The sequence below is a fragment of the Engystomops pustulosus genome, chromosome 7, assembly GCF_040894005.1.
Source record: "Engystomops pustulosus chromosome 7, aEngPut4.maternal, whole genome shotgun sequence".
NCBI lineage: Eukaryota > Metazoa > Chordata > Amphibia > Anura > Leptodactylidae > Engystomops > Engystomops pustulosus.
Window position 1 is genome coordinate 123,171,190 of NC_092417.1, and position 23,156 is coordinate 123,194,345.

Below are 23,156 nucleotides of genomic sequence, written 5' to 3' on the forward strand. Positions count from 1 at the left end.
GGGAGGAGGAGGAGGCATAGTAGGCCTTTGAGACCTGGACCGAGGTAGGCCCCGCAATCCTCGGCGTTGGCAGTATATGAGCAGCCCCAGGGTCAGACTCGGTCCCAGCCTCCACCAAGTTAACCCAATGTGCCGTCAGCGATATATAGTGGCCCTGCCCGGCAGCACTCGTCCACGTGTCCGTGGTCAGGTGGACCTTGTCAGAAACGGCGTTGGTCAGGGCACGGATGATGTTGTCTGACACGTGCTTGTGCAGGGCTGGGACGGCACATCGGGAAAAGTAGTGGCGGCTGGGGACGGAATACCGAGGGGCGGCCGCCGCCATGAGGTTTCGAAAGGCCTCGGTCTCTACCTGCCAGCTAAGCAACTTGGAGATGTGGACGTTGAGGGCTTGGGCGTGTGGGTGGGTTGCGCTATACTTCCTTTTGCGCTTCAGCGTCTGGGGTATGGAGAGCTGAACGCTGGTGGATGCTGTGGAGGATCGTGGAGGCGAAGATGGGGTTTTCGCACGGGAGGTGTTTGGGCCGTGGTCCTGGGCAGGGGGCTGACTAGCAGATGACACAGGGGAAGGAGCAGTGGTGTGCCCGGCCGGAGGTGAACGGGCTTGATGCCATTGAGTGGGGTGTTTAGCATTCATATGTCTGCGCATACTGGTGGTAGTTAAGCTAGTAGTGGTGGAACCCCTGCTGATCCTGGTTTGGCAAAGGTTGCACACCACAGTCCGTCGGTCATCCGGTGTTTCTTTAAAGAACCTCCAGACTTCTGAAAATCTAGCCCTCGCCACGGGAGCTTGACTACGGGCAACATTTGGCGCTGATGCACCAGCTCTGGCCCTGCCTCTCCGTCTGGCCCCACCACTGCCTCTTCCAACCTGTTCTGCTATAGGACTCGCCTCCGTCTCAGAAGCACTGTGTTCACCCGGCCTATCAACCCAGCTTGGGTCTGTCACCTCATCATCCTCCGATCCCTCTGTCTGCTCCCCCCTCGGACTTCCTGCCCTGACAACAACTTCACCACTGTCTGACAACCGTGTCTCCTCATCGTCCGACACCTCTTTACACACTTCTTCCACTACGTCAATAATGTCATCATCACCCACAGACTGCGACTGGTGGAAAACCTGGGCATCGGAAAATTGCTCAGCAGCAACCGGACAAGTGGTTTGTGACTGTGGGAAGGGTCCAGAAAACAGTTCCTCAGAGTATGCCGCTTCAAATGCCAAATTTTGCTGGGAGGGGGCAGACTGGGAGGAAGGAGGCTGAGGTGGAGGAGCCGGAGGAGTGCTGATTTCGGTGACATGGGTGGACTGCGTGGAAGACTGACTGGTGGACAAATGGCTAGAAGCATTGTCCGCAATCCACGACATCACCTCTTCGCACTGTTCTGGCCTCAACAGTGCTCTACCACGAGTCCCAGTAACTTGAGACATGATGAACCTAGGGAGTGTAGCTCTGCGGCGTTCCCCTGCTCCCTCATCAGCAGGTGGTGTCTCACCCCGCCCAGGTCCACGCCCTCGTCCTCTACCCCTAGCCCTCGGGTTAAACATTTTCCAAATTAAAGTGTAAACTTTTAATTTTTTTTTTTTTTTGTGTTTATTTTTTTTTTTAACAAAACGATGCTTTCCTATTGCTATGGCTAGTTTCTAACCTACACTGACAGCACACAACTGGATTTTGTGCTGTGCCTGATGAGTTTGAGCTATAAAATGAAATAAAGGTAAAAAAAAAAATAAATCAGCAGACTCTGCCTAATTCTAAGCAAACCCCTAATAAATTGTCCCACTTTGGTGTTTGAGGTGGATATGTGTGTCACTAAGAGCTAAACACAACGGTAGCAAGTCCCCCTGCAAATTCCTCACAATATGGTACTAGCTGCACTACTAGTGCCAGCAAGCCCAGCCACAAGCAAATAAAAAAAAAAAGTATAACGTTATTGTAGCCTCAAGAAGGGCTGTTGGGTTCTTGTAGAATCACTCCTGCCTAACACTATTCTAATAGAACACCCTAACGCTTTCCCTGACCAGCAGCAGCTCTCTCCCTAGCGGCATCCATACACAGAATGATCCGAGCAGCGCGGGCAGGGGCTAGTCTATTCCAGGGTCACCTGATCTGGCCAGCCAACCACTGCTATCGACGTGTAAGGGTACCACGTCATGCTGGGTGGAGTGCAGAGTCTCCTGGCTTGTGATTGGCTCTGTTTCTGGCCGCCAAAAAGCAAAACGGCGGGAGATGCCATTTTCTCGAGCGGGCGAAGTATTCGTCCGAGCAACGAGCAGTTTCGAGTACGCTAACGAGCATCGAACGAGCATCAAGTTCGGACGAGTATGTTCGCTCATCTCTAGTATTTATATTAAAAAATAGTTTGAGATTCTTTTTCACAATACATTTGTTCAACAACATTTGTGCCAATCACATGCTGTTTGGAATGTGTTTTCCGTGCATGCGGTTTTGTGGCAAAACAGACATTTATGCTTATATGTTGCATTTTCTATTTTTGATTGGAGAAATCAATGTTGATTCACAATTTCTCAAAATTTGTAATTGTAGTGTCAAAAGTATTTTGCCCAATTTATGCCACTGGAGACAAAGACCCCAAAAATGCAGGGTCTCTTGGGTACATGGCATTAATCTACCAGATAGAGACACGGCAGTGCTCGGAAGAGAATGGCATTTGGAGCACAGACATTTTAATAAAAATTTGGCACCAAAAAGCATTTGTAGATGCCCTTAGGGATCAATACAGTACAGCATTTTAACCCCACAGGTGGACGCCAAGGATGATGCATAATGGAAGGTGCATAGTACAAAATATCCAGCATCCATAGAAAGAAAAAGCGGCACTCACCGATCACATGCAGGAAAGCTTTATTGTGGAAGGAGTCAGGACAGGGGTGATGCACGCCACGGAAGGCGACGGGCCGTTTCGCGCTGAGAGCGCTTTCTCAAGCATGTGATCGGTGAGTGCCACTTTTTCTTTCTATGGATGCTGGATAGTCTTCTGTTGTGAAGCTTGGGCGTGAACCCCGCAGCAGTACTTGTTTGTTTGTCGTTCTTCATGTGTAGCTGTTGCTGTCGGACCTGGACTTTGTTGTTTGCCTGTGTTTGGGTGGTGCCAGTCACTTTGTCTTTTTGGTTCCTATTGGCTATCATAGTACAAAATATCCATTATGCCATCTTGTGCCCAGCTCCTGCCACGGGAGACAAAGATCCCAAAAAACATGATGCGGGGTCTCCCGGGTACACAATCTTTCATGCGTAATCCTGGTGTCTCGGGGGAGGTGTCACACGGGTATATAGATTCCCTCCTTATGCCCTTTATGGAGCACACCCTGCACCTTTTTTGATTCCTTCCCTTGCTGGCAGTTTAGGGAACTTCTCCTGGAAAGTGCTGCCCTGGTACAATGTGTGATATGGCCTCGCCTGCTCCTCCGCACAACACCTGCTGCTTCCTGCTACTCCTACTCCTGCTCCACACTCTTCCTACTCCTCCTCCACGCTACTCCTACTCCTCAATGCTACTACTACTGCTCCACACTACTACTACTCCTAACAGATTGCACTGGGGGATAGGGAAAATGGACAATGGGGGTGTAATGGTGTGTTTTGGGGTACATTAAAGGGACAGATCACTAGCACAACTCTCTCCAAAATCATCAATCACATGTTGGAGAGATCACTAGTAAGATCTGCCCAAAAATCGTCACTGATCACTGTTATTGGCCAGTCTGTATTTACTGGCCAATGGCGACGATCGATGTCACAGGACTAATCAGATTGCCAACACCTCCCACTGAGATGTCACCCAATCTCGCGACAGGATGACGTCCAAAATGCAAGTAGCGCTTGCGTCCGATATATTGGACGCTTAGCTTTAAGTCACTGCGTTCAGCATCCGATATATCGTATGCGGAGCGTGAACAGGTGTCAGCTCCTCTATGCATTGCGCTCATTCACCTGACACCCGGAGACCAGGTCCTGCTCCCGCAATTAGTGCGGGAGCAGCATAAAACTGTAACAACGGTCCGAAAGAAGTTAATTCGATGAACTTGTCTGGCAGAAACCTTCCTCATTCTACCTTTACTTTGACCGGAACGGCAATTAATATTTTACATGATAAGTTGGCGATGAAAAAATTGTTGGCCCGACGGGTGCCGCGATTGCTCACGGTGGACAACAAGCGGATGCGGCTGTTAACTTCAAAGCAGTGTTTGGAGCAAATTAAGCAAGATCTGAAGGAGTTTTTGTGTCGAGTTGTCACGAATCATGAATCCTGGATTCATTATTACACACCAGAAACTAAGCAACAATAAAAACAATGGATTTCTCCCGCTGAATCAGCTCCAAAGAAGGCGAAGATTGTACAATTGCCTGGAAAGGTCATGGCGGCAATTTTTTGGAATGCTAACGGCGTCATCCTCATGGATTTTTTAGAAAAAGGAATAACGATCACTGGATAATATTACAGTGAGTTGTGGACCGCTTCGACAAAAAATTGAAGTAGTCACGGCCGCATTTGTTGAAAAATAAGGTGCTGTTTCAACACAACGCACCAGCACGTTCATCCAGAGTTGTAGCGGGCAAACTGCATGAATTGCATTATGAATTGCCCCGTATTCACCCAATCTGACTCCCTGTGACTTTTTCTTGTTCCCTAACATGAAGAAATGGCTCGGGGGAAAAAAATTTAGCTCAAATGAGGAAGTCATTGCCAAGACAGAGGCGTATTTTAGAGAGTTCGACAAATCCTATTTTTGGAGGGGTGAAAAAAAATGGCAGAAACGTTGGGAGAAGTATTTTTCTAAAAGGGGACTAGGTTGAAAAATAAAAATATTTTGGAAAAATGGTGTCTTCATTTCTAACACGGGTACTTATTGAACCACCCTCTTAAATCCAATGTGCCTAAAAATTTTGAATGTGGTGTAGTTACAATTCTTGGTTCACTGAAAAATGAAATGCAAGCTCTGAAAAATTTGCACTATGGTCTCTGTGATCTGGAATACTTTTACACTAGTTCATTCTTAAATAATGCCATTTGCAACTCTTGCTGACATACTGCCTTTATGAACTAGCGCCCATTGCGGGTGTTAACCCTTGATCGCCACCGGCAAAGCATTAACGAGCCGGCGGCACATAATAATAATAATAATAATAATCTTTATTTATATAGCGCCATCAAATTCCGTAGCGCTTTACAAATCATAGGGGACATATACAACTATATTACATTACAAAGAACAAACAGTCATATGGAACAATAGGAGTGATGGCCCTGCTCACAAGAGCTTACAGACTATGAGGATGAGGGGGTGACACAAGAGGTTGTAAAGAGGCTCCGATTGTCCATTGCCATGACCGCCTAGGGTAAAGCAAGGATCCGAGGCTATCATGTTTTAGGCTATTGTAATAGATGATGTGCAAAATCCTCATATACTGACATACTGTAGTATGGCAGTACATGGTAAGATCAATCAGACAACCTAGGGTTAAAATACCCTAGAAGGTCTGAAAAATATTAAAAAATAAAAAAGGTAAAAAAAATATATATTAAAAAAACTAAAAATCAAAATCACCCCCTTTCCCTAGAAGTCATAAAAATATAAATAAACAGTTAAAAGCATAAACACATTAGGTATCGCCGCCTCCAAAAATGCCCTATTAAAATATAATAAAGTTTTTTTCCTGTGTTTAACCCTGTAATAGTGCCCAAATTCGCACTTTTTTGCCATTTTGAAAAATATTTAAAAAATCAATAAAAAGTGATCAAAAGGTTGCACAGACCTAAAAATAGAAGCATTGAAAATGTCATCAAAAGTCGCAAAAGGCACAATAGATCTGACAGTGGCAGTGCCTAAAATGTAGCAGAGCTGAGAATGTAGTTGTGTGTTATATGGATCTCATCTAATCTCTAGTACACTGTTCAGAAGCTAAATAAAAGTGTAGATAAACCTGTACAATGTGATTACCACTAACCTGCATGAGTACATATTGCACTGTCCTTTTCCACCTTAAGGACTTAAACATAAGGAGGTGGTGAATTCTGGGCCGTGCCATGTCCTGTTTGATGGACCAACCACACTGCCGATGATGGACGACCACAGGCATATTGTAGCCCAAAAAGATAAGGACTTGATGTAAGATATGATATAGTAGGGGAGTGTCGGTCTTTGGACCTGTGCAGAACTAGACCTTTCTCTGCTGCGCCAGAATTATCATTGTATCTGATGCTGGATGATTAAACTGGTGCAGTAGAAGACTGCTGAGTTGTACTTTGCACCTCTTATTAGTTGGTCTAGTTTGCTGCACCACAATATTGAATTTTCTGGCACACTGGTTATTTCTGTGCAGAGACACCCACTTTTTCTGGGGACATGTCCCTTTTTGTAGGAGTCAGAAAACTGCCTAAAATTGGTCTAAAACCTTCAGTAAATGTGGGCATTTCAAATTAGTTTTATGAGATGAATGAGATCGCATGTAAATATATTGTTTAATGCATGTTAATGCTAAGTGAATAATATATCCCTAGATTAGGAATGAATTGGTCTAAATGTATTCCTTTATATGGCAAGGTTTTATTGCTAACAATTATTATATATGTTAATGTTGTATATATGTTACATTATATAGACTGTTGTTGAGAAACCCCATGAAACAAATTTTCCAATTATTTCAGATTGGCAACCTCCATGGCAGCAGTGGACAGCTTTCATCTTTTATACAGAGAGGTGGCAAGGTCTTGCCACAACCATTTGGAGTTTTTGGCAGTGGTTGGTGCCTTGTACACAGCTCAGAAAAGTTTCTGCATCTTATATGATTGTTACAGTCTGATCAGAAGCCATGTTACCCCATGTCTTCTACGTAAAAGAGACCTTGTCCAGCAGTATGGCAAATGGGCAGTTGTGACTGGTAAGTAGAAACTATGTCTGCTGTATTTTCCCTATTGTTTCATGCAAACTACTTTAACCCTGGAAAATATAAAAGGTAAAACTACTAATAAAAAGTCTCACCTAAGAAGTCTTCCGTCCTTCCAAAGCTTAGCACAAGCCTCTCACTCAGCTAAACCAGTTCCCTACACTTGTACTGACAAGACATTGAAACAGTGCTGTCTATAGTTGAGAATCACTAGGACCCACTCTATCCAATGCAGTGTACCCGCACGACTCCATCATGTTTCGCTGAATAATGCAAGTTAATGGCGGCCATGAGCTAGCTGCTGTTTTTTCAACCGGTTCATGGTCTCTGTATACATTCATCTGCATAAGGCCTTAAGTGTCTACTTACTTTTCAAACCAATGTCAATATGCAGCTGTAGGCCTGAGCATATAGAGTATTGACCGACATTACTATAACAGCTTAGACTTAAAAGGTGAATTCCCGGAATATGAACGACTGCTACAAATAAGTGAACACAACTCAATGTCATTAATCACAAAAATGAGCTTAAATGGTTTGCTTTTATGATTCACAAAATTTTATGTGCTTTCTAAAGTAGACAGTTATCTCCAATATGGATGCCACTCAAAACTACAAGTCCCATGATCCTTCAGTTCTTAGTAACAGCTCCTTCCTCATATGCTCTGCTTTCAGTCCTGATGTAACAAACCGCCTTTCTCTGCTACCATAGTAATAATGGGGCATATTTATCAGGACCTCTGCGCACCGCCAGTGGCGCAGAGGCCCTGAAATAATTGCAAATGCTAGCTTATTGCCAGGGGGGCGTGAAGAGGGGACGCGGCCGCCCGAGCAGGGGGCGCAGCTGGACGGGAGTGGGCCGGCGTGGGGCGTTACTGTCCCCGCGCCTGCGCACTCGCTGCTGCCGGCGACTTTTCATACGTGAAAAGTCGCCGGCTGCGTTTTTTTCTACGCCAGGCCCTGCTTCTGCCTCTTGATGTATCGGGTTGCGAATTTGCACGAGCGCCAGCGTATGATAAATATCCCCCATTGTGTGTAACTGCCATCACCGCACATCACCTCACTGAGATGATGTCTCACCACAACACTGGCTATACTGGATGCACTGCGACCAACCAAAAAAGTGATGATCACATGACCTGCCCAGGTGCAGGTCATGTAATATAGACATGTGACCAGCGGCCATCTTCTGTCCTGTGTCTGCTCTGCACAGAGAAAATCAATTGACTGATTAAAAGGTAGCATTTTAATTCTCCATCATAGTGTATGTTCACTACATCTTTCTGCTTAGGGGAGAAATATTTGAAATAACAACTAATTACATATTATCTTACTGTATATACTCAAGTATAAGCTGAGACCCCACCAAAAACTGGGAAAACCTATTGACTTGAGTATAAGCTGAGGGTGGGAAATGCATTGGTCACAGCCTCCCAGTATATAGCCAGCCAACCCCTCTATAGTATATAGCCAGTCAACCCCTCTGTAGTATATAGCCAGCCCCCAGTAGTGTGTATATAGCCAGCCAGCCCCCAGTAGTATATACCCAGCCGGCCCCCATGTAGTTTACAGTCTTCCCGCCCCATGTAGTTTACAGCCTGCCAGCCCCCATGTAGTATGCAGCCTGCCAGCTCCCATGTAGTATACATACTGCCAGCTCCCATGTAGTATACAGCCAGCCAGCCCGCATGTATTATACAGCCTGCAGCCATCCTGTAGTATACAGCCTGCCGGCCATCCTGTAGTATACAGCCTGCCGGCCATCCTGTAGTATACAGCCTGCCGGCCATCCTGTAGTATACAGCCTGCCGGCCATCCTGTAGTATACAGCCTGCCGGCCATCCTGTAGTATACAGCCTGCCGGCCATCCTGTAGTATACAGCCTGCCGGCCATCCTGTAGTATACAGCCTGCCGGCCATCCTGTAGTATACAGCCTGCCGGCCATCCTGTAGTATACAGCCTGCCGGCCATCCTGTAGTATACAGCCTGCCGGCCATCCTGTAGTATACAGCCTGCCGTCCATCCTGTAGTATACAGCCTGCCGTCCATCCTGTAGTATACAGCCTGCCGGCCATCCTGTAGTATACAGCCTGCCGGCCATCCTGTAGTATACAGCCTGCCGGCCATCCTGTAGTATACAGCCTGCCGGCCATCCTGTAGTATACAGCCTGCCGGCCATCCTGTAGTATACAGCGTCTCTGCCGATCACATGGACGCCTTTCTGATGGCTAATACAGCATAGAGAAGACAGAAGGAGAGCTGCGACAAGAATCGGGAGCCGCGCCAAGCATCGGGATGCCGGAGGGTGAGTATATACGTTAATTTTTTTAATTTACTTGTGTATAAGTCGAGGGGAGGTTTTTCAGCACAGTTTTTGTGCTGAAAAACTCTGCTTATACACAAGTATATTTACGGTATATTTTAATGACCCATTTGAAAATTAATTATGCTTATTCCTGGAATACCCCTTTCAATGCCAGTTGATTTTAGCCTTTTAGCCATTTTTATTTTTACTTTTACCCTTCCTCCTGTGTGAAGCATTATGTGATTTTTTTTTTGGCTTTCTTTTCTTGTTGTTCCTAGTTGCATCGTTTAATATTATGTGCAAAGTACTCGAAAGTTGGAAAACTTTTTTGAGGAATTAATAAAACAAGGTGTAGCTGCACCATTTTTCTCCAGGCTTTGTTTTTATGGCTCTCTGTGCTATCCACATGACATATGCATTCCTGGAAGCCTTAGTTTATAGCAACTCACAAAAACACAGCACTATGTAATAAGACCCCTTTATCATTAGACTTAGTAATTAATGGAAATCTTTGAACAGAATTAAGCATGGATAAACCAGGGGCACAATGACTGTGACCGTATTCTTATATTTGTTAACCATGGACTCCTTTCTTCTAAAATTAACTTTTAAAATTATACTAATGAGACTGAAAAGCTACCTACTCCATGCTGAACATTTACAGGTTATTACACTTTCACACAGATCGTGTGCTCTTGCTTGGCACACTTTCTACCTCTACCTGATGTAATCTCACTGAAGCTGAGGAAGTTTCAGCACATAGTGGGAGGGGGAAAGTGCTCCTTGCACACTGAAACATTCTGTGAATCAATTGGACCAAGGGGCTCTGAGATAACGACCCAGTACAACTTCATTAACATACCTCCCAACTTTTGGGAGAAAAACAGAGGGACACAAAATCCCAACCCTCTTTTATTTTCTAAACCATGCCCCATTGTCCCACCCGCAAGCATAGTATAATTTCGACCTATCCTCCCTGATATTGTTGCCTCCTGTCCTGTAGCCTCCTCTTTTCCACCACCCTCCTCCTGTGGCCCCCTGTCCTCCAGCTTCTTCCTGTGGCCCCCTGTCCTCCAGCCTCTTCCTGTAGCCCCATGTCCTCCAGCCTCCTCCCACCTCCAGTCTCCTCCTGTACTCTATTGTCCTATAACCTTCTCCTGAGGACCCCTGTCCTCCAGCCTTGTTCTGTGGCCTCCTGTCCTACAACCTTCTCCTGCCCTAAAGCCTCCTCCTGTGGCCCCCTGTCCTAAAGCCTCCTCCTGTGGCCCCCTGTCCTAAAGCCTCCTCCTGTGGCCACCTGTCTTCCAGCCTCCTCCTGTGGCCCCCTGTCCTTCAGTCGCCTCCTGTCGCCCCACTGTCTTCCAGCCTCCTCCTGTGTCCCCCCTGTCTTCCAGCCTCTTCCTGTAGTCTCCTGTCTTCCAGCCTCCTCCTGTGGCTACCCTGTTTTTCATCCTCATCCTGTAGCCTCATGTCTTCCCGCCTCTTCCTGTAGTCTATCATCCAGCCTCCTTCTGTGACCTTCTGACCCCCAGCCTCCTCCTTTAGCCCCCTGTCCTCCATCCCAGTCATAGTGTGGCCTCCCTCCTCCTCATATTGTGGCCACCTGTCCTCAACCCCACTCATATTGTGACCTCCCTACTCTGAAATTGCTGCCCCTGTCCTCCATCCTCACATATTGTGGCCTTTCTGTCCTCCTGGTTATTAAGCTAAACATGCTTACCTTTCCATCATTCCCCCGCAGTCCTGCTTCCTACTCTCCCCTGCACTCCGAGATGATGAGGCCATCCAGCATTAGCTTCTCCCCTCGGATGGCCCCACCCCCTTCTACTGTTCACCTTGTAGCCTCGGGGAGAGGAGGAAGTAGGACTGGGGGGGTGAACTATGGCAAGGTAAGTAAAGTTTTTGTTTCTTTATACAAAGAGGATGCGGCAGGAGCTGGTCCCGCGTCCTGGTCTTGGCTCTGCACCTCTAAATTGTTGGGGCAGAGACCAGATGGCGGGACAGACGGGGACATTCTACCTACCGCTCGGGATGGCAGTACAGCGTCCAAAAAACAAGACTGTTTGTTTATTTTAGAACCAAGGAGGCCATGGATCATAAAGGTTATCACAGTAATGGTCCCTAGATCATATCAGTTAGTGCCCCTGGTTTATCCATGCTTGATTTTAATGGTACATTAAGGGGTTGCCTTTCTTTAATCATACTACATTCCTTTAGGTCTAAATAATAGATATACAAAAAATGTAAACCTGACACAGCATGGTTTTATAATGACAACACCGGAGGGTTGGCTGAATAGTTTTCCTTGTATCATTCTAGGTGCCAACAGCAGCATTGGTAAGGCATATGCAGAAGAGCTTGCGAAGAATGGAATGAACATCATCCTGGTTTGCAGCAGCAGAGAAAATGGTGTTTCAGAGGCCATCACTGGAGATTATGGAGTTAATACCAAATTTATAGATGTAGACTTTAGCCAGGGTCATGAAGTATATTATTCCATTATGGAAGCACTAAAAGGTTTGGATGTTGGTATCTTAGTGAATAATGCTGGAGTGTTCGATGAATATCCAGAACATATTCTTGAGGTTCCAGAAGATGAACTTTGGAAGATTATTCACGTCAACCTGGCAGCAGCTGTAATGATGGCTCGTATAGTGCTCCCTGGAATGGCACAAAAGAAGCGAGGAGCAATTGTTAATGTGATATGTGGATCTGTTGGCAAAAGTGATGCTCAAACAGCTGCATCCAAGGTTAAGTATCTGTATACAAAAAGGTTGTGGGTTTAGAAAGCATAACATTTATATGTTTTTTTTTTAGAGGGAGCGATTAGTCGAATGAAGGCAGAAATTTAAAGGGGTTGTCCAAGAGTATGTAAAAATAGTGAGTTGGCTGGGTAAGGGCTGCATAAACTTGTACTTACCCTGTCCGGCACTGCCATTGCCCCACGCCATGGTCCCTCGTTTCATGCACGGAAGCTCCGCTTGGCACTACCGGGCATCACCATGTCTCAGCACTTGATAAAGTGGTTGGGTGGACCTGCCCAGCCACCTGGAAGTTGTCCGAGCAGAGCTTTCGTGTCCCTGTACATCGTAAAAAAAAATAGCACATATTTGTATATTTTTACAACCAACCTCATAAAAACAGGATAAAAAGTGATCAAAAAGTAACATCTACCAAACACGATACCAATTAAAAGTACAGCTTGTCCCACAAATAACAAACCCTAAAGCAGCACCTTATACATAAAAATAAAAATGTCATGCCCCTTAGAACATGGCGATGCAAACACAAGCAAATTTCTAACCAAATACCCTGATGCAAAACAAGTCAAATATAAAAAGTGATATAAATGGGGTATCACCGTAACCAGAGTGACCCATAAAGTAAAGATAACATAATATTTTCGCAGTATGATGAACGGCCGACAAAAAAACCCTAAACCACAATTAATAATTTTATTATCCCTACCAACTAGCTATTGGGCTCCCCTAAATGATGTAACTGAAAAGTGGATCTCATCCTGGAAAAAAATGAGCCCCCATTTGTCCACATTACAAAACATTATAAGCTTTTTATAGTCTGAAATCTGCAAATCTGCTTTGAATGGCGCTCCTTCCATTCTATTCCCTGATGTGTGCTTGTACAGCAGTTTACCAACACATATGGGTAGCAGGAAACTCAGGAGAAATTGGGTATCAAACTTTGTGGAACTTTTTGTAATTTAATCCATTATGAATGTTTAATTTTTGGGCCAAAATGAATGTATTGTCCAAAAAAATTAAAAATAGTCATTCAAAAGGTAAGACAATCAAGGCTAAGCTGACAAGTTTTTTTTCACTACACGTTTCATTGCACAATAGTCTTCTTACCCTATATAGCCACTCCCCTAGTATATAGCCAACCCCTGCCCCCTAGTATATATAGCCACTGCCTGCCCCCTAGTGTATAGCCAACAGCTACCTGTGCTGAGTATGCCCAGCCTATTAAAAAGTACTCACCATTCCGACTTCTGTATTCTGAAGCTGTGGATCCCTGCGCGCTTTGTGACACACACCATCACGTCAGCCGCTTGCTGACACCATAGTGTGTGCTGATTTTCATAAAATTTTTTAAAATTGCACACATTTCAAACCCTACCTAAGTAGGCTGCTGGTTTAGTGAGGTGCAAGCTGGTGACCAAATGGGTTCTTTCGGCAGTCATCAAAGCATTTTCAAGTGATGCAAATTTACATTTAATGTTCATGTGTCTTTTAAAGGACTTTTGAGCCCCTGAAACAAGGAGTTATTGCAGAAAAAAAAGTTTTGTTTACAAAGCTGTCTAAGGTGTCATTTTTGGAGGGAGTGCTGTAGTTTTTATAAATTCCATTTTGGGAAATATATTACCTTTTGATCACTTTGTGCCTGGTGAATTCAGGCATAGGCATTACTAAAGTTTTTTTTTATACATGTAATTATTTAATATGTGAATATGTATCTACATATATATAGGGTGATTTAAATTTTTTATATGGTTTATTTTCAGATTTTTTTATGTCCTATGTCTATCATTAGGACTGAATATTAGAGTTAAGCTTATTATTCTTATTTTGTGTTTTTCCCCATCCAGGCTTATCTGGATACTTTCAGCAGACAACTAGCATCTGAGGTGTCTGCCAGTGGAGTATTTGTGCAGTGTTTAACCCCTTTGTGTGTAGGAAGAAAACATACATCTTCATATGGGACCTTTCCGATGTTTTCTCCATCTCCTGATGTATATGCACATCATGCTGTGAGAACACTGGGATTCTGCACCAGAACCACAGGATATTGGGCACATTCATTGCAGGTAGGGTCTGATAATAATTCAGTAGCTGGTGTACCTTACTTATTCAATATTTATTTTGATTGTGTTTTAGCATAAAGTAGACCAGCTGAGATTTAATGATGTGCTGCTACAATGCAAGGAGCCTTCTGTTTATGGCTCCATTCCTGGTATAGGGTCTACCGTTTATTTGACTCCAACCATTAACATACTGATGACCTTTACGGCGAATAGTTAATCAAGATAAAAAAAATTCATGGGAAAGGGGGGCTCGAAAAATCCCTTTAAAGAAGCACTCAAGAAGTGTCCCTGGTTTATATGAGGCATGACAAACCAGGGATAATTACGCATAGATCTAGACACTTCACAAGCTTTTAGACCGTCTCTGAGGAAAAGTTCTTGCACACTCTAACAGTGAATCTGCAGCATGCAGGGGCTCTGGTAACACCCCCAGACGCTCTTCAAGCTATCCATTTTTTTAAGTGGATTTTAGATGGAAGGAGGCCATGGATAACATGTATAAGAAGAGTACCACAGTCTCAGTGACTGTGAATATGTTTCCCTGCTTGATTTTGATGCTAGATTTTAAATATATATAAATCAGCTTGTATTATTGAGTTGTTTTTCTATCATAAAATTCTTTTGTGTCTTCTCTTCAGTTGGAGCATGTGATCTCATGCTTATCTTCTTCTCTTCAGTTGGGGCATGTCATCTCATGCTGATCCCTGTGAATCGCCATGACTTTATGTTATCTCGGGGAACAGGTACAGGTGCCTGGGGAGCACATATTCCTATAGTCATACCTTCCAACTTTTACATTAGTGAAAGAGGGATAAAGATTTGGTACACTTCATGTGCCATGGAAGTTTTTATTTTTTGCACAAAGCAACAAATTTTGCCCCACCCCTTACTAATTCCCCCACAGTGCCACACATTTTGGCCCCATATTCTGACCCCACTGATATTGTGCCCCCTCCTTGTAGCTCCCTTCATATCCCCCCAGCAAATTCTTCACATATTATAACCCCCCCCCCAGAACCTCTACCTCTTCTTTTGATGCTCCCCAGCAGCTCTCCCTCTCCTTTTGATCCTCTACAGCAGCTCTCCCTCTCTTTTTGACCCTCCCCAGCAGCCATCCATCTTCTTTTCACCCCCCCAGCAGCTTTCCCGCTTTTTTTTACCTCCCCCAGCCACTCTCCCTATTTTTTTCACCCCCCCCCCAGTCGCACTGCCTTTTCTTTTAACCCCCAGCTGCTTTCCCTTTTCTTTTGAACCCCCCCAGCTGCTCTCCCTAATCTTATACACCCAACAGCTACCCCTTTTATAGTATGCCCCTCCAGCATCTCCTGCACATATTATCTCCCCCTTCCTCAGCAGATAGCCTCTCTCTGTAGCAGATTCATCCATATTATAAAAAACCCCTAGCAGGTCTCCCTCACAGGTCTCTTTCAGTCCTGGTGTACAGACGGTCCCCTACTTAAGGACACCCAACTTACAGACAACCCCTAGTTAGACGGACCTCTGGTGAATTCCTCTGGACGCTTTACTTTACTCCCAGGCTGTAATGATCAGCTGATTATTGATAATCCTTGTTCCCATTACAGCAAAAGATTTTGAAAATCCAATTATCTCTGTGCCTTTTTTTTTTTTTGGTTCCAATTATAAAATATACAGTTCCGACTTGCATGCAAATTCAAAAAACCTACGGAACCTATCTTGTACGTAACCCAGGGACTGCCTGTACTAAATTTTTGTTGCTTCGGGATCCGACCATAAATCTTCTCATTATGGTTTGGCATGGCAGATTCTAATTATGAATAGCTTCTCTGTCTGCACAATGAAGTGTGATATCTGCCCCTCTTTCTCCATTACAAGAGGAGCTCACACGCAGACACTGCCTGCCAGCAAGCAGCTTGCACGGACTCTACAAGTTACAGGCTGACTTTGTGTGTGTTATTGCTCAAATATAGTATAGCTGGCAGTGTGTGTTATAGGTGAGTTATCAGGGTGTCATTGTGTGTTATATCCATCTCATGGATCTCATCATCTTTCATCTCTGATCTGTTTTATCTCTCTTTTTCTATGTGGCAGATATTAGTGAATGTTCAGAAGCTAAATAAAAATGTAAATAAACCCTGATATCATTTTAAGGAAGTTAGAATGATATTTATCATGTAAACATCATCAGGGTTAAAATTTAAGAACCTTCCTTCATGGACAAACCTCTTGAAAGGAAATCTACCATCAAAATTAAACATGATAAACCAGACACACTCACTCCTAGATCCAGGCATCATGTGTGGTAATCTTATCTATGTTATCAATGGCTGCCTTCCTTCAAAAATCAACTTTATGCTATTGATGCTGATGTGCTGTGGCTTTACAGGCTGCCTGTTTAATCTAGCAGCAGCAGGAGATGCAGAGGGAGACCAGTGAAGCTACAGGATACAGAAGCACATAATTTTATGAGTTTATTTTAGAAGTAAGGAAGCAATGGATAACAAATATAATTACCACACAGTGTCAGAATGTTGATTTTGATGGTAGATTTACTTTAATAAAAAATAGCACACAGTTACTCGCCTTTTCCTGTTCACCCAGAGCTTCTAATATCTGCTCCTGCATAAAGATAGTCACTTAATGAGATTCTGTCATGCAAATTAACCCATCCAAAATAAAGACTTCATTAAAAACTATGATTAAAAATAATTTCCTTTATCCCTAAATGGTTTCTTTCTTTAACTGCCATTTTGCAAAAATGAATTTGTAAACTTAAATGCAACTCACCTGATGTGAGTCATTCATACTAATTGAGTTGTGCATTTTAAAATATACTTGCATTGCCCTGTATCCATGTTCCTGATGAACAGGCTATGATATTCTACTGTATGGAGATCTCTGTTAAGTCACTGAGCACTTAAAGTCATGTGACCAATATGTAACCCATGTATGTATCTGATCACGTGAAATAATGCCTCCATGGAGGATGGTAATAAGCAGAAATCCATGGAAACCATGGAACAATTTTTAACTAAAAAAGGGTGTCAGTTAGTTAATAGGGCTCTATACGAACCTGTCTCTAGCTGTATATGTGAATATTTGGTGACAGGTTCCCTTTAAATCATCCTACCTGCAGCCAGAGATGGTGCAGTCTTTATCTGTTCAAGTGATGCAGTGCTAAGGAATGATAAGTGAAATAACATACAGCAAGGAAATCAAACAGTGAGGCTGGTGGCTGATCAGAGCAGTACTGAGGAAAAATGCACTGTCATGCACACTTCAGGTAAGGTATGTAGGAAGGAATATTTAGTTTTATTTTCCTGGAATGCTTCCATAAGATGTTCTATTTGTGTATTGGACATGGACATAAGCCTTGTTTGAGTAAACACCGTTTTTTTTTTAATTACAGCTCCTGGCATCTCAGTGGATCCCTGGCTGGTTATGTAGATCAATAGGAAGATTTCATCATCACTAATTAATAGATGGGATGACGTAACCAAGATGTTGTATTGCACATTTGTTGTTTTATTTCTCTAGTGCCAGTTTGTTAAAAGTTCTTCACTAACTTCCAGACCTCAAAAATAGATTTTAATTGTTGATGTAGAAAAACAACAAATATATAATGCACATTAATAGAAAATCACTGACAGTCCTTCAGTCTATGCATACTCCTAGGTTATATAATATTTTCCCTTGTGGTGTGTTCACATCATGAACATCATAATACGCTCAGCAGAGGCAATAGAAGCCTATGGGAAGCGGGTGCAGTATCACCCAGCCTCTGATGCAGAATCGCCCAGCAGGAGGGAGGATGCCGGTGATGTCACTGTCCATGTATTGAAACACCACTAATACCAGCTAATCACTGGCTGCAGCCGTTGTTCACTCCTCCCCCTGGCATTAAGGGGGTTGAAGGAGTCATCAGGTTTTCTGGAATATATATATCTATATCCACAGCATATGTCATCATTATCTGTTTTCTTCACACCATGTAAATGCAGCTCAGTTCATATTGAAGTAAAATGGATAAAACAGACCAAATAATGCATAATTGATTTGAAGTTTACAAGGCACTGTGGGATATGTTTTGCTCCATCTAGATTTAGGTGCCCTTCCTCTGTAAATAATTGTCCACAAATTTATCACCACATATACACACTTCATTTTTTTTTTTTTTTTTTTTACAAGACATGTAGCAAATGATTGCTTTATCAACCATGTAAAAGTATGTGAAAAAGCTTTTGAAAACACCTTTCACTTGCAAAATAATCTTTGCCATTGTGGATCCATGCTGCACAAATTCCTCATATCTTAAATTTATTATTATGTGTTACGCAACAAATTTAAAAAGATCTAGTATGACCTGGGAAAAAAACTGCTGGTAAAGTTATTGCCTTATAGTCTTACATAATACTTGTTATTTATATGGAATGAAATATATCAGCATTTATAAACACATAGTACAAAAGAGTTCTTAACTCCTTCATGAGACACGACTTTATAGTACTGGATAGGCAGTGGAACTACTACGTCATGCTTCTCGCGCCATCTGACAGGTGGATCCTGTCCAAGATGCTCCGGTGTCAGCTATATATTACAAGTGACACTCTTCTGTAGAACCCACGATCAGAAATAACTTCAATTATGGGTGTTAACACCTTGCATGGTCAGTCAAGTATTACCGCAGCACGCAAGAGGAATTCAGGCTTCCCCCTTTTGTTAGACCACCCAAAACAACAAACCTTCGCCTGCCAGCCCTGAGGCCCAATGTGCATGCTAGGGCTACCCGATGCTCAGAGACGTCAGCCCCTGCTTCCTGGCAGGCCTGACTGTAACTGACTGAGCATGCTATAAATGAGGTATCACTATAATCATATTGACCCATAGAACAAATATAACATATTATTTTGCCAGTACGGTAAATTGCACAAAAATAGCTAAAAATCAAAAACAGAATCTATGATTTTCTTTTCCTTTAGCTAGAAAGAGTTACTAAAATCTGATCAATAAGATAAAAATGCAGCAAAACGAAGGATCTGTAAAGTGATCTCAAAATCCCATCTCTATTTTGTTTTAACGCATGTGAAACATTTAAAGGGTTACCAAGCTTCATAAGAGTAGTTTTACGCATGTTAAGGGCTTTAGTTTCTATAATGGCATAATTTAAGGGCTAAGCTGGTCCCGTAAAAATGTGAACTGGTCCATCATTTGAAGGTGAAAATTACACTTCGTTTTAAGCCTTTTAACATCATACAAAAATGAGAGAACACAAAAACATCCATGCCAACAAAGAGCATACATATGGAAAATGTTAGTCATCAAGTTATTTTGGTGGTATGAATATTAACATGTTAAACAGTTGAACATATAACCCCTTTCCGCACCTTGACGTAGAATTCTGTCATGGTGATCACCCAGGATCCTGGCAGTATGCGGTAGCTAGGATTCCGCAGTAACAGTCGGGATCGGGACTTATCGTGATCCTGTCTGTTTAACCCTGTAGACACTGCTGTCATAGTGACCACATCGTCTATAGTGCATCGCCGCAACTATCGGCACCCTCCGTGCAGGGCACAGAGGTGTCAACCATTGCCATGGTCCTTCCAATAAGGACCCCAGGGCTGCCTATAGTAGCAGCCTGTTAGGATCGTGCTTACAGCACGATCTAACAGTGCGGCTGTCAGCCTATGCAAACTATGTGATATGCTGCAATACATTAGTATTGAGGTATATTACAATGAACAAGTGATCAAAGTATAGTTAAAACAATTATTAAAAAAGACTAAACGTCCCCTGAAGTCCCATCCCAAGCAGTAATGAAATAAAACGTAAAAAAGTGAGAAATCACCCAGAAAAACACAACATATTGGGTACCACAACGTCCGTAACAATCCGTATAATACAATAAAATTGCACTGAATCCGTACAGTGAACGCGGTAAAAAAAACACCAAAAAATGATGCAATTTTCACATCTGACCTCATAAAAAGCGCATAAAAAGTAACAATTACCCTGATATGATACCAAGCACAGCTTGTCCAGCAAAAAATAAGCTCTAAAACAGCTATGTAAACAAAAAAATATATGCCCATTGTTACATGGCAATGCAAAACAAGCTAATTTATCACAAAATTTCTGCAAAACAAGTTCACCATAAAAAAGCTATATAAATGGGGTATCGCCGTAATCGGGATGATCCATAGAATAGAGATAAAACATTATTTTTATGGTACAGTAAACGTCCAGAAAAAAAATGCTAGAAACCATAAACAAGAATTAATGATTTTTTTATAACCACCACCAACAAAGAGTTCATAAAATCTGATTATTAGCAGTTGAAACCACTGTAAATGATGTACCTGAAAAGTGGATCTCATCCACAAAAAAATAATCCCCCATATGTCCAAATTACAAAAAAAATAAACATTTTATAGCCTGTAAAATGTGACAATGGAGATCTGCCCTGACTTGCATTTTATGGGGTTTTACTGCTATTGAGGCCTCTGGAAGTCACTTAAACCTGAGCAGGTGCCTCTAAATAAGGGTTTTGGTGATTTTCATAAAAATGAGAAAAATTGCACCCAAAATTCTGAACCTCCTAACAACCTAGAAAGGAGATAGGATGCATAAAAACCCATGCCAATATAAATCAGACATTTGGGAAATGTAAGTTATAAAGTTACTTGGGTGCTATGACGATCTGCCTGAAAAGCAGATAATTTTGAACTTTGAAGATTAATAACTTTTAGAAATTTTTGCCAAATAATCCCCAGGATATTTTAACCCTTTCCGGACGCACACCGTAATAGTACGGTGCGCTATGGGCTCCAAGGCATGTTGCAGCAAAGACTATTGCTAGCACCGATCGTGGGTGTTATAACATTGATTGGCCTGTCAGAAAGGGCAACGTCCATCTTCAACAAACTGCTACGTCATCCCCCAGATGCAGAATTAATTATAGACCGCATTCACAGAGTGTCAAGAATGTCATCCACAGCTTCTTCAGCGCCCAGGGATGTACTTTGCCGTCTTCATTACTTCACTGATAAAGATGAGATTATTCGAGCGGCATGGTCTGAAGACACTATTCAGGTACCCGGATGTTTCCATCCGCACTCTAAATATGCGACATCTGCTGCAACCCTTACTTCAAGGCATTAAAGACCTAGGAGCCACTTACCGCTGGGGTCACCCCTTCCATCTAATTGTGAGGCATGAAGGCCACAACTTCTTTCTGTGGAGGCCAGAAGATCTTCCAGACCTTTTTCGATTTTTGAATATACCTCCCATTGAAGTCCCTAACTGGCTCGGCCTAGACAACATGCAATCTGGCTCTATGCCTCCCAGAAAGAGGGATTCCTTAAGAAAAAGACGTCCATCTACAGTCAGCGTAACTGCTCCCCCATTCTGTCGTCATACTTCTATTTGTTATGAAACAGTTCTGCTCCCCAGTTGAGTCATTGAGCAAAAAACATTCCCGTTCTTGATCGAGACTACTCTTGAATTCTCCTCTTCTACATCATTGAGGCTATGACCATAGTCCTGTTAAGGTTACTCGTTACACTATATCCTTTATTGTTTTACTGTCATTTCATAAATGTAACAAATTTGTTTCTTTCCTTGGAAAGGCCGCTTAGGAGCCTCTGCTGGAGACGTTAGTTTACTGGCTGTTAGTTTGTAAGCTCTGCCCACGCTTTTCTACCCTTCCCACCTACACCAATTTTAGGTGTTTCCTTGTGTACTCACTTGGGATATAAGGGTTTGTCTCCCTTGCATTAGTGTCTTTCTTTCATTGTCTTTTCTTTTACTCTACTTATCGCACTTGCTCCCTACCTTCCATCCCTCTTCTTCTTCTCCCCCCTTACACCCAAAGCCCCCCGCTCCTTAACCCTTTCCTCTGCTTCCCCGTTAGCAGAGATGGCCCGTCCAGGCAGAACTGGAGACACGTTGACTAACGTAAAAGGACTTCACAGCCCCGAAAAGCCATCTATTTTATTCAATCTACTTAAACGTAGAAAGATTCAAGTAGCCTTTATTCAGGAGACTCACCTTACTGAAACAAGGCCCTACAATTTTAAGAACAGATGGTTTCCACACACTTATCATAGTTATACGGATGACGCAAGGTCCAGAGGCATGTCTATTCAAATATGCTTCAGTGGGCTTTCATGGACTCTTGCAATGATGATGATGGCCGCATAATTATGGTAAAAGGCAAGATAGGAGACAGTTTATACACCTTTGCCTGTTTATACTGTATCTTCCGAATGCGGGGCAAGCTCAGGCTATAAGCTCGTTCCCTGAAATGGTAGATGAATTTGCAGAGGGCATAGTAACTGGTGGCGATCTTAATGTAGCTATTAACCCCCAAGTGGACGCTTCAGTGGGTTCTTCGGCACTCACACATGCTAGCCTGCGCAAAATAAAAAGACTTTTACGTGAACACCAGTTAATAGATACATGGAGACTGCTACACCCCTCTGACTAGACTAGTTGTTTCTCCGACACAGAGACTTAGGACTGCTCCGTGAGGCCACCATTGACAACATTACCTTTTCAGACCATGCATTGATCTCTATCTCCATATCTCTCCCAAACCCTGCTGACTTTCAATTTAATGTCTGTAGCATTTTAATTACTCATGGTAGCCGACGTAAAGGGGGGAGGGTCCAAGCTGTTAGTGCTTTATTGGATCCTATTCAATTGCTGGATCGCTCTCATGAGAGATCTCCAACGTCTGACAACAGGTCTGCTCTGCTCTCAGCTAGGGAATCTTTGCAAACCCTCCTACTGGAGAAAGCTAAAGGCGTCTTGGCTAAATGTAGAAGACACTTCTACGAATACAGTAATAAATGTGGCAGAACCCTGGCCAGGGCCTTGAGGGAACAACGCTCCCATACCTATGTACCTAAAATCTTCTCCCCGGCAGGAACACCTCTCCATCTTAGTCAAGATATTGCAGCTGCCTTCAGAGACTACTACCAGGCCCTGTACAATATACTGCAACCAACATCTGGACTGCCGGCCTTGACAGACAAGGAGGCGAAGGCCCTTGAGACCCCCATATCGGGGCTTGAATTTCAGAACGCTTTGCAGGAAATGCAGACTGGTAAGGCCCCTGGCCCAGATGGCTTTTCGTTA

General features: G+C 43.2%; 1 protein-coding gene across 2 annotated transcripts in view; it reads left to right on the forward strand.

Annotated features, from left to right (window-relative positions):
- LOC140070807 (inactive hydroxysteroid dehydrogenase-like protein 1) overlaps window positions 1-22,516 on the forward strand; it is a 37,661-nt gene extending 15,145 nt beyond the window's left edge. The window contains exons 2-6 of one of the 2 annotated variants that reach the window (XM_072117727.1): window positions 6,670-6,902; window positions 11,534-11,964; window positions 13,821-14,039; window positions 14,675-14,779; window positions 17,425-22,516. In XM_072117727.1, the coding sequence (XP_071973828.1) occupies window positions 6,683-6,902; window positions 11,534-11,964; window positions 13,821-14,039; window positions 14,675-14,737 (933 nt within the window). In that variant the 5' untranslated portion in view covers window positions 6,670-6,682 and the 3' untranslated portion in view covers window positions 14,738-14,779; window positions 17,425-22,516. The remainder of the gene's footprint in view (window positions 1-6,669; window positions 6,903-11,533; window positions 11,965-13,820; window positions 14,040-14,674; window positions 14,780-17,424) is intronic. The other variant, XM_072117726.1, reaches the window with a different exon arrangement.
- The last annotated feature ends 640 nt before the right edge of the window (window positions 22,517-23,156 follow it).